The 12,396-nt window shown below is 49.3% G+C and overlaps 5 protein-coding genes across 20 annotated transcripts in view; all 5 read right to left on the bottom strand.

The window, feature by feature from the left end:
• LOC122463057 (immunoglobulin lambda-1 light chain-like) overlaps positions 1-2,357 on the bottom strand; it is a 375,063-nt gene extending 372,706 nt beyond the window's left edge. Inside the window, exons 1-2 of the mRNA XM_043529720.1 lie at positions 2,278-2,357; positions 1,515-1,821 (exon numbers count right to left, since the gene is read on the bottom strand). Coding sequence (XP_043385655.1) covers positions 1,515-1,821; positions 2,278-2,323 — 353 coding nt within the window. The 5' untranslated portion in view covers positions 2,324-2,357. The remainder of the gene's footprint in view (positions 1-1,514; positions 1,822-2,277) is intronic.
• The window catches only part of LOC102937026 (immunoglobulin lambda-1 light chain), a 537,592-nt gene that overhangs the window by 359,685 nt on the left and 165,511 nt on the right, over positions 1-12,396 (bottom strand). The gene's annotated exons all lie outside the window — the stretch shown is intronic.
• The window catches only part of LOC102941305 (immunoglobulin lambda variable 3-21), a 550,568-nt gene that overhangs the window by 380,529 nt on the left and 157,643 nt on the right, over positions 1-12,396 (bottom strand). The window lies entirely within an intron of this gene.
• LOC122461352 (immunoglobulin lambda-1 light chain-like) overlaps positions 1-12,396 on the bottom strand; it is a 567,620-nt gene that overhangs the window by 409,026 nt on the left and 146,198 nt on the right. The gene's annotated exons all lie outside the window — the stretch shown is intronic.
• Positions 1-12,396, bottom strand: part of LOC102941083 (immunoglobulin lambda-1 light chain) — a 389,283-nt gene that overhangs the window by 351,857 nt on the left and 25,030 nt on the right. The gene's annotated exons all lie outside the window — the stretch shown is intronic.

The following is a 12,396-nucleotide window of genomic DNA, read 5'->3' as shown; positions in this document are numbered from 1 at the left end:
TACAGATGGGCCATTCCACTGAGAGAATAATCGGTTACAGTCAGCAGTGAGGGAAACCCCTCTGCAGGGTTTGCAGCGTGCACCAGACATTGTCTGTCCCAAGCAGCCTCAGAACAGCTGGCAAAACTGTGGGCAAGGATGAGCCCTAGCGGTCACTGGTATATTCTCATTGTTCTTCGCTTAGCTCTGCGGTTCTCCAGTGGCTTCATCACCTGAGCCGCTTTCTTACCAAAGGGATTTCTCTGGGGCCACCTCCCCTCCTAATTCCCAGGCCCAATCCCACACCGTCCGGGGGTCACTGCTGGGACAGCATAAGGGATAAAAAAAATGAACCCACTTCATTATGATGGCTGGAACTTCCTGCTTACAGCCCTGCCCCATTTAGTATCTGTGCCGGTCATGTCCTCCCCCAGGATAAGGCTTTCCATGTATTAATACCGAGTCTCCCCTGATGTCCTCTGGCCTCCAGAGATTTATTCTCCCCACATCACTTTGCAGATTAGATCTGCCCTCCTACAGGCGGGCGTCCCTCCAAGGCGGGGGTCAGGTCAGTGGTATTCTCTGTCGGATTCATCCTAGTTACTCCCCCGAACAGAAAACGTGTCACTGGTGTCCCGGCTGTTGAGAACGTTTTACACTCGGGCATTCTGTGCTCTGCAATCTTGTGTCCAATCCCTGGGCATTAACAGCGCCCATGGGGCCTACATTGGTACCTGGTACAATCCTCTATGACAGAGACACCCCACCCTGTCATGGGGAACGCCATCCCGACCCTTCCTTCCCAGGGTCTGCCCACCTGAAGGGGCTTTCTGGAAACCTACACTTGGAAACAAACCTCAGTCCCTGCCACAATCATCCGCCAGCCCCTTCCCATCTCCCTGTCCCTCCTCCCACCCCACTCTAATCTCTCCCCCCATGTATACATCCTCTCCCATCTTTCTCATGTACCCGGAGTTATTCCCTGGCTGTTTCAGTGCAGAGGCACAAGATGGGGACGGGGCCCAGGAATCATCCCTCCTCACTGCACCTGGGCAGGGGCTAGACACAGCCTAGATCTAGCGCCCCCGGAGTGCTCAGCTTGGGGTCGCCTAGCGGCACTGCACAGCCCCACAGGAGACATGGCCAGCGAGGGGTTGGCAATGGAAAGGCCATACCCCCTACATGCCTGTGGACAGTAGGGACTGGAGGGGAGCACATGTGTCTCCTGGCCCCAGCCGAGGTCAGGAGCACAACAGGGCCAAGGCCTTCCCCAGCCGCCTGCCCCATGCCCGCACAACACCCCACAGCCTGTCTCCACAGGGCGGCAGCATCCCCAGGCCTCCATCCCCCAAGCAAGACACAGAGAAGCCACCTCACAGTTTGCCCTTTACTTGGGATTGTAACTCCCATGACAGGGGAGAGACAGTTCATTTCGCTGCAGGGCCTCAGGCAGTGGGAAGACGCAGAGCAGTGGAACTTGAGCTGCTGGGGGAGGTTTTGGTCTCAGTTCCCCATGGGTCTGCAGCACTGTGGGATTGCTGCTGCTGTCATACGAAGCACAGTAATAATCAGCCTCATCATCAGCCTGGACCCCAGAGATGGTCAAGGAGGCAGCATTGGCGGAGGTGTCTTTAGAGCCGGAGAATCGGTCGGAGATTCCAGAGGGTCTGGTGCTCCATTCATATATAATTAGCTTTGGGGCACTGCCAGGCTTCTGTTGGTACCAGGAGACATAGTAGCTACCGATGCTGCCGCTGCTCCTGGCACAGGAGATCGTAACCGTTTGCCCAGGAGACGCGGATGCTGAGGGTGGCTGAGTCAGCACAAACTGGGCCAAGGATCCTGATACAAAACCAGTAACAGAGAGAAGTTGTTAGATGAGCCGTTTGCATCTCTGATTGGCACACGGGTCTGGAAGGCCTCCTGGGTCATCAACTCCAGCCCCTGCTATCGCAGGCGACCCAGTCACGTAATCCCAGTCGTTACCTTGGCGAGTTCCAGCTTAAAACGGGTTAGGTGCTTTGTCCCTATTGGGAGGCTGTTTCAGACCCTCCCTCATCTGACGGTTCGAAACCGTCTCATTTGCAGTTTACATTTTCTCCTGGCCAGTTCGTACCCAGTTGTTCCTGTGCCAGCACTGTGCTTTAGCTTAAACGGCTTCTCGCAGCGCTGCCCCCCTGCCCTGCTGTTCACCCACTTGCTGCACTTACACAGAGCAATCCTATCCCGCCTGGCCCTGCTGGAATCAAAGAGGTGATGTAAGGTGAGGACTGTTATTAGCAAAACCGTCCCACTTACCTGAGCAGTAAGTGAGCAGCGTGAGGAGCAGAGGGGCCCAGGCCATGATGGGGAATCCAGACGAGCTCGGCTTCCTGAAGCAAATGATCTGTGGCTGGGACCCTCCGATTCTCTCTTAAACCCCCAGAGCTGGAGAACGGCCCCTTCATGCAAATCTGCCCCCTGCTCACTGGCTGCTGCCGCTGCCCTGACCTCCCCACTCCCACTCGGAGTGGGGAGAAGGGCCATAAAGGACAAGTGTCTCTATCTTAGTAACTGATACCCAGCCCTGGGGAGTGTAGAACACGGGCTGCTCGTTCACCGTACAAAGGAGAACCCTGCACAGGTGTGAGAAGTGATTTTCCGCATTGCACAGAGTCCACTTGTAGCCCTGGATTACTTGTAGGGTCTAGAGATTCAAGCTGCAGCCCGTTCCCACCTCGCTGTGCGGGGAAGGAATGGGATGGTGCTTGGAAGCTCTGGGACCAGTGGGCAATGAAGCCCAGACACGGCCAGAGGCTGTTTGCTGATGTGAGTGTGGAAGGGAAATGTGTTTTCCACTTCACAGCCTGCAGCTGGACTATGGTCATAAGGGATCAGAGTGTGGCCTTGGAGCAGTTAGTCCAAATTACATGGAATTTGCAGACTGTACACACACCGGCCAGTGCATTGCCCTTCCCCAAAGCCAATGGGCCAAATTCTGATCTCATTTACACCACCAATGTAAACAATGAGGGAACTTAACTGACTTTAATTTAATTTCTGTGCATTTATATGTGGAAATGAAAGATCTGATGAAGGAACAAAAGATCTGATGAAGGAAAATAACAGATGCAGCAATATTTGGATACGACTGTAGATGAACAGAATAGGGGTACAGAAGCCACAACTCACCCATTACAGTGACAAAGTCACCTGCCCCGTATTTCCGAGATCTTTGTGTGGATACGAGAGTCTGGCTAACACCGCCGTATGCATCACTTCTGGATTTGGCCCCCAGCGTGTGATACTGCTGTGCCAGGCTCTGTATGTGAAGATGATAGGTAGAGAACCTGGGAAATGTCTGTATTATTTTTATGGAAATTATGTGTGACTCAGGGTAAGTCTACACTACGGAGACTGTACTACAACGGCTAGGTCAGCGTAGCTATGTCAGCATGACCCCAGAGCGCAGACACGCCTACACAGGCAGAAAGGATTTTTTCCATTGGTGTAGGAACACCACCTTTCCGGGCGACAGGAGCTATGTCAGCGGATGCATTCTTCCATCAACATAGCTGTGTCAACACTGGGGGTTAGGTCAGCATACCTACGGTGCTTGGGGGCGTGTTTTGTTCACACCCCTGACCGATGTTGCTATCTCAACTTAACTTTTGAGGGTAGGCCAGGCCTCAGTTATCCCATTCACTGTTGGATGCTAACTTCTTTCCAGAGACCCTCCTTGTGCTCAGGAGACAGGAGGGGTGCAGGAATGTCCGCCTTTAAATTAGAAAGACAAGGTACGTGAAGTAAGAACTTTTGTTGGATCAATTTCTGCTGCGGAGACAGACAAGCTGTTGAGCTTACACAGAGCAGACCCGAAGAAGAGCTCTGGGTAAGCTCACAAGCTTGTCTCACCAACAGAAGCTGGTCCAGTAAAAGATATTCCCGCCCCCACCTTGTCTCTCTAACATCCTGGCATCGACATGACTACAAGAACACTGCCTTTGAACACAGATAGTTGTTAAGGACTTTCAGCAAATGAATAGGCCAGGCTCTGGCCGAACAAAGGGGGAGCTGCAGCCCAGGTGAAACCAACTCTCGGCAGAGCTCTGGAGGAGGAGGAGTGGAAAATCCCCAGCAGGGGACCAAAGAGACCAGGTTCTATTCTACTGTATGGAGGTTCTTATTCTGCATTGTGCAGAGATTTCACACACCCAGGAGACGCTCTTCAGTCACCCTGGAACCTGCTCCATGCTCCCGGCTTAAATTTCCCTCAGCAGAACCATCCCGAGCCTTTATGCAAATCTGCACAGCTGTTATTGGTTCTCTGACTCAGTGGTAGGGCATCATGGGAAAACCAAAGCCCGGAAAACTCTGTTCTGCCTACCAGCCATCTGACCCTGATGTAGGAAGCACCTTTGTAGTCAGTGAGGGAGTGGCAACAAGCTCCACTGAGACATGCCATTGGGGACAGCAGTCCCTGGCAGACTCAGCTGCAGGGCCAAGGTTGGGGATTTCCAAGGCTGTCACTAAGGAAAGAGCCTCTAGACAGCACCAGATTTAAGGGCAGGCAACTGTCTGGGGTATCGAGTTTGGGGAGTGTCGGCCTCGGGGGGCTGGTTTTGTTGTTAGCAACAAAAGAGAAAATAGAATGTTTGAAGTAAAACGTTTCAGGTGTTCCGTATGTGGATTCATTTTTCACTGACTTCCTAGAATGTTCTGGACCTTTGCAGAATCTCGTGGACCCTTCCAGACTTTCTGAGAACTAAGAGTGTTGTCAGCCATGTCCTCGCGGGTATATAAGGGGCGGGGCGTCACCTGTCAGTCAGTGAGATATAAGAGCAAAGTGAAATGAAGTGAGAGCCAAGCTGCGCTATTGTGAACCTTGTTTTATTGTGTAATTGTGAAAGTGTACTTGTGTTTTAATACCAGAAGAGTGTAAGTAGTGACCAAACAAGGACACATTTAATGAGACGCCACAGATCTCTTTCGAACCCATTTGCTTATATATGGCATCAATAAATACAGATTTACAGATCCTAGCGTACAAATATGTCGTCTTTTATGACAGGGATAAATCAGGCACGCAAATCGTGCATCAAAGTCGTGAAATGGGCTACAAATGCAATAAAAATACACTAATCAAAACTTTAACAAATGGGGGGATGGGGCGCCAAAGACTCCTTGTTGGGGTACCAATTGGTCTAGGACTGGCCCTGCCTCCAGATAGTCTAGAGAGATCTACATAGTCTCAGGTTCTACAGCCCTAAGGCCTTCAACTTCCCAAAGCCCTTCCCTTGGGACTCACCTTACAGAGGAGTGTGTTGCTAATGCTATTGGGCGGTCTTATCCTGCCATCTGCTGCTCTGTATAGAGTCTCTGAGGGCTCAGATCCTGTGAGGTCCTGACTGCCCCTCAGCTGACCTCAGTCAAGCCCCAACTCTTGTGTCTCTAAACAGCCCTGGTGCTCTCAGCCTCACCGACTCCCCGACATGCTTCCTGTTATTGCTTCGGTCACAGCTCAGAGGCCCGGCACTCTGCAGGGACCTGATTTGTACTGAAAAGGATGTGAAAAGAAAAGGAGTACTTGTGGCACCTTAGAGACTAACCAGAAGTGGGCTGTAGCCCATGAAAGCTTATGCTCAAATAAATTGGTTAGTCTCTAAGGTGCCACAAGTACTCCTTTTCTTTTTGCGAATACAGACTAACACGGCTGTTACTCTGAAAAGGATGTGGGCAGTCTCGTTTCACAGGTTTGGAAAGTGTGATCCCTTATATGTGTGAGTCCCCGTTAGACGGTCCCATACTTTAGGGCCCAGGCACATAGGGAAAATCCACAGCAATGATCCCCCAGGTCATGCTCCGCAGCATCCCATCCACGCAAGCTCCATGAGCCCAGATACCATGTGCCCTGCGTGGCAATTAAAGGGCAAAACCGGAAATCCAATCCCTTAATGCTCACACTGGTTTGGTATTGTAGGGTTGCTGGGGAAGGACGGCTTTCTAAAAGGAACGTTTTAAAGAATATTGAGGATTATTCTGAAAAGCAAAAGCGAAGCCTTCAATGATCTTTACAAAGAGGCATGAGAAATAAGCAGCAGAGCCCACTGGCCTCCCAGCCTCGGCATTGTCTCAAAGGAACACAGACCAGGTTAGAACTTTGCTGCTCAGCTGGAGGGAAGTTGCACCTGGGCAAAGGACTCCAGTGGCAGCAGCTTTAGGTCCCCTTGTCGGTACTGGCTTTGCTTTACAAATGTGGAGTACGTGGAGCTTGGGCGCCCCCTGGGCCCGATCCGGGGAAGTGCTGAGCACATGCAGCTCTGGTGGAAGCCAGTGGGAGTTGGGAGCCCACAACACCAGAGAGGTGGGCTCAATCTGTCTATTTCCAGGAGGACAACTCCATGCAAATAGGAACATCAGCACTAGCGTCTGTGAGGGCGCTGTAGGAGAAGGAAGGTGAGATTACCCGTGTCTGTGAAACTCAAGAGGCCACAACTGGAACAGTGTGTCCAGGTCTGGGGTCTGCAATTTTAAAAGGCCCTTGACATGGTAGAGAGGGTTCAGAGAAGAGCAACATGAATATTTCAAGGCCTGGCAAACATTAATCGTCGGCTGAGTGACTTTCTCTCTCACTATTTAGCTTGTGAAACAGAAGGTTAAGAGGTGACTCGATCACGGCGGAAGGGCAGAAACTCAGGGCTGTTTAATCTAGCAGACCAAGGCAGAACAAGATCCAATGTCTGGGAGCTGCAGTTAGAAAAATTCAAACTGGAAATGAAATGCACCGTAGTTAAGCACTGGAGCAGATGACAAAGGGCTGTGGTACATGAAGCCTGAGCAGGGTCTTTCTCAAAGAGATGGGCGAGTTCCACCAGATGTTTTGGGCGTGAGGCAGGAATTACTGGGTGAAGTTCTGTGGCCTCTCTCACACTGGAAGTCAGGCTGGATGATCACAATGGTCCCTTCTAGGCTGCAACTCCGCAGAACTATGATCCGGAGCTAGAAGTATAATAACGGTACCAGCCATTAGCCAGAAGAGCTCTTCAAAAACCAGCTTCGGCTGGTCCAATATCACAGTATAATGCCTACTGTGGAATGGTTCCCGTTGGTATCCTAGGGGCTGTGATCCCTAGTGCCCTGGTTTCATTTCCTTACTGCCTTTAACTCAGTCTGTCCATCAGGCCAGTGAGTTTGTGTCAGAATACACGTGAGTGCTTCAGCCAGAAAAGCCCGTAGCTTTGAAAGGCAATGAGGACTGACAGGAATTGGAGATCACACTTACCCAGGAGTCAATCCACTTACCCAGGAGTCAATCCATCTTATCGGAACAAGAGACATGCAGGTGGGCTCCAGGCACTGTGTCACTGTGGGTGAGAGGGGGTTTTGTTCCTCTTCTCTATGCAGCTGTATCACTGTGTACTGGTTAGATGTGCTGTCCCAGTCTAAGCAGTAGTAATCAGCATCGTCCTCCGCTTGAGCCCTGCTGATAGTTAAAAAGCAGGTGTTCCTGGAAGGGTCTTTAGAGGCAGTGAACCTGTCAGGGACACCAGAGCCTTTATGCTGGGTAGAGTCATCCTTGTAACTCAGCAGGTATCTTGGTTTCTCCCCTTGCTTCTGCTGGTACCAGCGTATGTAGCTATCGCTGATGCTGTATCCACCGCTCAGAACACATGCGAGTTGGGCAGTTTCTCCTGGAGTCACTGACATAGTGAGTGGCTGAGTCAAAGTGAACTGGCAGCTGGAGCCTGAAACAACACAGAAGCACAGGTCACCTACGTGTCTGTAAATGTGGGTGTGCGCATGCACCCGGCACACTTCCTAACCTAGTTTCTGAGATCAAGCACGCAGTTATATTTACCTGCCCAACAGGCTACCAGAACGAGCAGCGTGGTGACCCAAGCCATCCTAGGAACCACACACCCAGCCAGAGCGGTCTCTGAATTCAGTGATGCCTTCTCCGCTTGCTTCTTAAACCCTGTCATGTGAGCAGACATCCTGAATGCAAATCTGGACGCCTCTGATAGGCTCCAAGTAATCCTCAGCTCACTGGCACCCACCCCACAGGCAGCCGGGGACAGTCGGTGCGTTGCTGGACTAGGAGTAAGTGGTGACGGCCTCAGGTATTTTTATCACATGAGGACACCCTTGAAAAATGTTTCCACCAGCTTCCCCACAGCTGTTCAATTGGTTTGTTGCACTGTACAGTGGGAGGGGAGGACAATGGATTCCCCTGACCCTGTATCACTGGAGTCGCTGCTGAAGGCAGGACACCGGCCCAGTGGGGCGGATAATCTGTTCCAGTGTGGAAGGGTCGTTCCCTGGCAGAGTTTATTTGTGGCTCTGGTCTCCAGTGGGTTCTCTGCATTATCCCCCACAAGTGCAGAAGCTCAGCACCTTGCGCTGCATGGGACGGAGAAGGGGCGGTTGTGAAGGAGCTCGGGAAAGCCATGATCTGCCTCTGTCTAATGGTCTGTACAGAGCAGAGAATGATAAACTGCCAATCGAGAAGCTGCACCAGGTGCTGTTCAGCTTATCCAGCAAGGAGCAGCAAAGTAAGTCGGCCCTCGCAGCCGTACAGGGAGAAGTGGCCACCCTTCCGCAGACGTCTAATGAAAAGCCTGTGTTGTGGAGGCCTCTCTGCATTTCTTACACATTTCCAAGCACCGTTAATAACCACTTTGCTAATGAGCTCCTGGGGGGTTGCAGGAGGAAGAGCCCTGACCAGCCGCAAAGCAGCGCGGGCCCTGCTGCCACAGGAAAGGGATGTTTTAGGGTTTCAAGGCCTGGCACAATAGACAAGCCAACGTTCTACCTCTGGCAGTATCAACATCTCAGCATCCTGGGATGGCGCTGGAAACAGAATCTACCCAGCCGTTACCCGGAGGTTTTTATTCTGGATTACATGGATATTATCTCGGAAGTTTTTGACATTACCAAGATGTTGCTGCTCAGGGCATTTTTACTGCAATGAGAGGGATCTTTCAAAAATGAAAATCCATCAGTTACTGGGAGTTACTCCAGCTGCGTTCCATTGATACCTCAGGTGAAGTGACTTGCTCAGTTTAGAGAAAACAACTTTTCAGTGTGAGAAGGAGATAGATGGTTTCAGAGCCAACCTTTATTGGTGTTTATGACAACTACGCATCAGTTCTTGTGATCAGCTTCAACATTTCTGACTTCCCCTATGATAACACTTATTATTACGCTTGGCACAATTCAATTTTTGAATATAATTTTGACAGATAATATCAATGTTTATTTTTACACTTTTTTCTATTTTTATCTCTTTACATTTTCCCAGTTGCGGGAAATTCTGGGTGGCTCAGACAACAATTATTCAATGACAGTAGATGTTGAGATTCAAAATGCTAAAGCTTTATCACCATTAAAACACAAATGATCAACACCACGTCTCAAAATACACCCAGTACTTATCCTTAAATCAAACCTTTGTAAGTTCTCAAGGAGCATTTTCTTGCTTTGCCTATCTGTAAAATTTGATTATTACTCATGGAAATATTTTTGGTTGTTTTTTGTGTAAGCTGTGAAATCGACATTTACCACTAAAAATCGAATCCTTCCAAACCTACTTATTTGGTGCAGTGTCTTGTGTTTATGAAATTTCTAACTCCTGCTTTCATCACTTTTCTGACTCGCACAGAGACAATCCTTTTAGTGCATGAACCTTTCAGTGCTGCTAACCGCGAGTGTTCAAAAATCAGGACTCAGACATTAAAAATCCCGACATTGCCTTAAAAATCAGGGGATTTTTCAACAAAATAAGTGTGGGGTGCTTTTTATTTGCCTTGTGGTTCCTGCGCCTTCAGGGTTCCCATTTGCTAGATTTTCTCCACAACCACGAGGGCAAGAAAGTTATTGAAAAAATAAAAGCTGAGATTTTCCTGTGATCAGCTGTCTCCAGAAGCTCAGGCTTCAAGGAAAACCCCAAACATGACCAGATTTGCAATAAAATCATGAGTTGGTGACAACACTGATCTCGTTGCTTTTTGTGGAGGTTTCACTCCTTTGTTTCTATTTCATCTCTACAATGTGTCCGATAAGTTTTCTTTTATCAAAGTCCTCAACACAGCAGTGCTTCCGATAAGAACCACTTCAGCTATGGGAAATGATCACATACTTTGACTAATCCTACCGCATTCCTAAGGACAGTCTGAAAAAAAACCTCATTAAACTGTTTCTGTGTTATTTATTATTAACGTGGGGCTCATCTCACTGAATCTGGAAAATAAGCAATGACACTAGATCAATGAACTAATCATTCAGCCCGAGGTTTATGCGCCTCCATCCCAGCACATGACAATATGCATCCTGCAATTTGACTTGAAACCAGGAGTAAGCCAACTGCAAGGGCGTGGAGTGTACGGTGTATGCAAGGAGAACAGCACCTACTCCCATGGGCTTCCCATACAGTAAGGAAGTTAACACTGGGAGTAACCTGCTCTGCTAAGTTTGCCATTAGAGTGGGGATGGGGGTGGCAGTAAATTAGGTGACTGACCACTGATGTCATTCTGCTTGCCCTCTGCCCTGAGTCTGTTGCAGCAAAGCTCCTTTAGCTCAGCAGATCGTTTTACCTTCTCTCTCCCCTCCGTTCACCTCCAGGAGAAGAGAGTACTGGGCTTGGACATAGATTTGTTTTTAACACACCCCTATGGAATGGATGGTATGAACCCATTTATCTTAAACAGAAGGTGCTAAACCCCAGGAAAACGCTGGGATCAGCTGAATGGAAGAGGTCACTTTTCTGAATTCTCTTCCTCCTGGAGCATTACTTTCTTAGCAGGCTGCTGCCTCACCTGGCTGACACTGAGCGGTGGAGATGGAAATCTAGACAAGCCCTTTTGCTGCTGAGACTAAGATCAGGTCTGTGCCGTTCGGGAGCAAATCCTCAGATTTCTGAGCTGGCTACTCTGGATTTATAGTTTTTGGGAGAATTCCTGCCCAGGGGAGGTTCCCTTCTTCTGATAATTGTACAAACAGGAACGCTGCTGTCTTGAAACAATAGAATAGATGTGGATTCTTTTTAAGAAAACAGGTAAGAAAATCAACTGTGTGTGTGTGTGTAAAGTTGTAGCATGACCAACTGCTTTACACTGCACAGACTGACTCCCAGTAACACACTAATCCCTGCCTGGAGAACACTCTGTTAATCCTTCTCACACATCCTGGCACTCCGCAGAGCAGCGACTCACATGGCATTGGGCTAACTCCTCAGCATCTAAAGAGTTCAGCCCGATGTCACCGAGCACTTGGAACGAGACAGCCTGTTTCTTTATTGTTTTGCTGGCTGTTCACCACTGATTTTGCTTTATCCTTTTGCAAGCAAATTTTTGTTGTTATTGCCCTGGTGCTGGTTTCCTTCAAGCGAAGGAAGAGCAGAGAAGATGAAATGCCATGTAATAGGGAGACACCGTCCTCCTGCGGGAAAGTTATTGGTGAAGAAGCCAAAATACCAACTTACAAATAAAACACAGAGTTGGAGAGCACCTTCTAGCAGCTGGGACTAGACCAGAACCAGAGTAAACTCATCATCTTGAAATATTTCACTCATTGTGGTGTCTGAATGTTCCTGTCTGTGAATTTACAAACCTACTAACTCAGTTATCTACTGTACTCTTCTGTGGGTTTAGTAACTGACCTTTACATATGACTATTTCAGCACTTTTACATTATCATGTAGCTTTTTAAAATCAACTGCACAAGCCTTCCGTGCCATATAATGGATCATCTCATACACACCTGATAGGTCAGGTAAGCCAAGCTCTGGCACAGGGAACAGCCTCACCTCTGAGATCAGAGAGCTAGCCCCACTAAACCAAGCCAAAGGGCTCTATACTGGTCTAGCTCTCCTTCATCCTAGAACGCACAGGGCCCTAACTCAGCCTAACCCTCATAACAGAGTGACTCTCCCCTGCTCCCCCTTCTTACAGTGCCTGGTTTCCCCAGTAATGAGCAATTAGCTCCAGCTGAATCCAGCCCCTGACTGGGCTCCCCAGCAATCACTGCAGTGAAGCCAGACACCTGCTGAAGACTTCCTGCTGAGGGAGAGGGTTTTAACTCTCCCCAGGTATGGCCAGCGCTTCCCCCCCACAAGCCTCTCCACTGCCCCTAAAAAGGCAGACTGGATACAGGTCAATAGCTATGAAGACTGTCAGTGCACAGACAGGGTGGTTGGAGCTCACACTGTCCAAGAGCTCCCTTAGAAGTGACTGGTCCCCACCTCTCACAACCATTGATCCAGCGCTTTCTCGCTGGCTTTCCCCAGTTAAGGACACCTCCAAACCTCACTGAGTGTCAGCTGGCTGCTGTGACGTTTCCACACACACACAAAGCCAAACATGTATTTGGCCGTCTAGATGACTTATTTCAAGGAAAATAGCAAAGAAAGAACAAATGACAAGTCTCCGGGAGAAATCGCA

Source organism: Chelonia mydas, chromosome 15 (genome assembly GCF_015237465.2).
Source record: "Chelonia mydas isolate rCheMyd1 chromosome 15, rCheMyd1.pri.v2, whole genome shotgun sequence".
In the NCBI taxonomy this organism is placed as follows: Eukaryota; Metazoa; Chordata; order Testudines; family Cheloniidae; genus Chelonia; species Chelonia mydas.
This window is presented reverse-complemented; position numbering and strand designations above follow the sequence as displayed.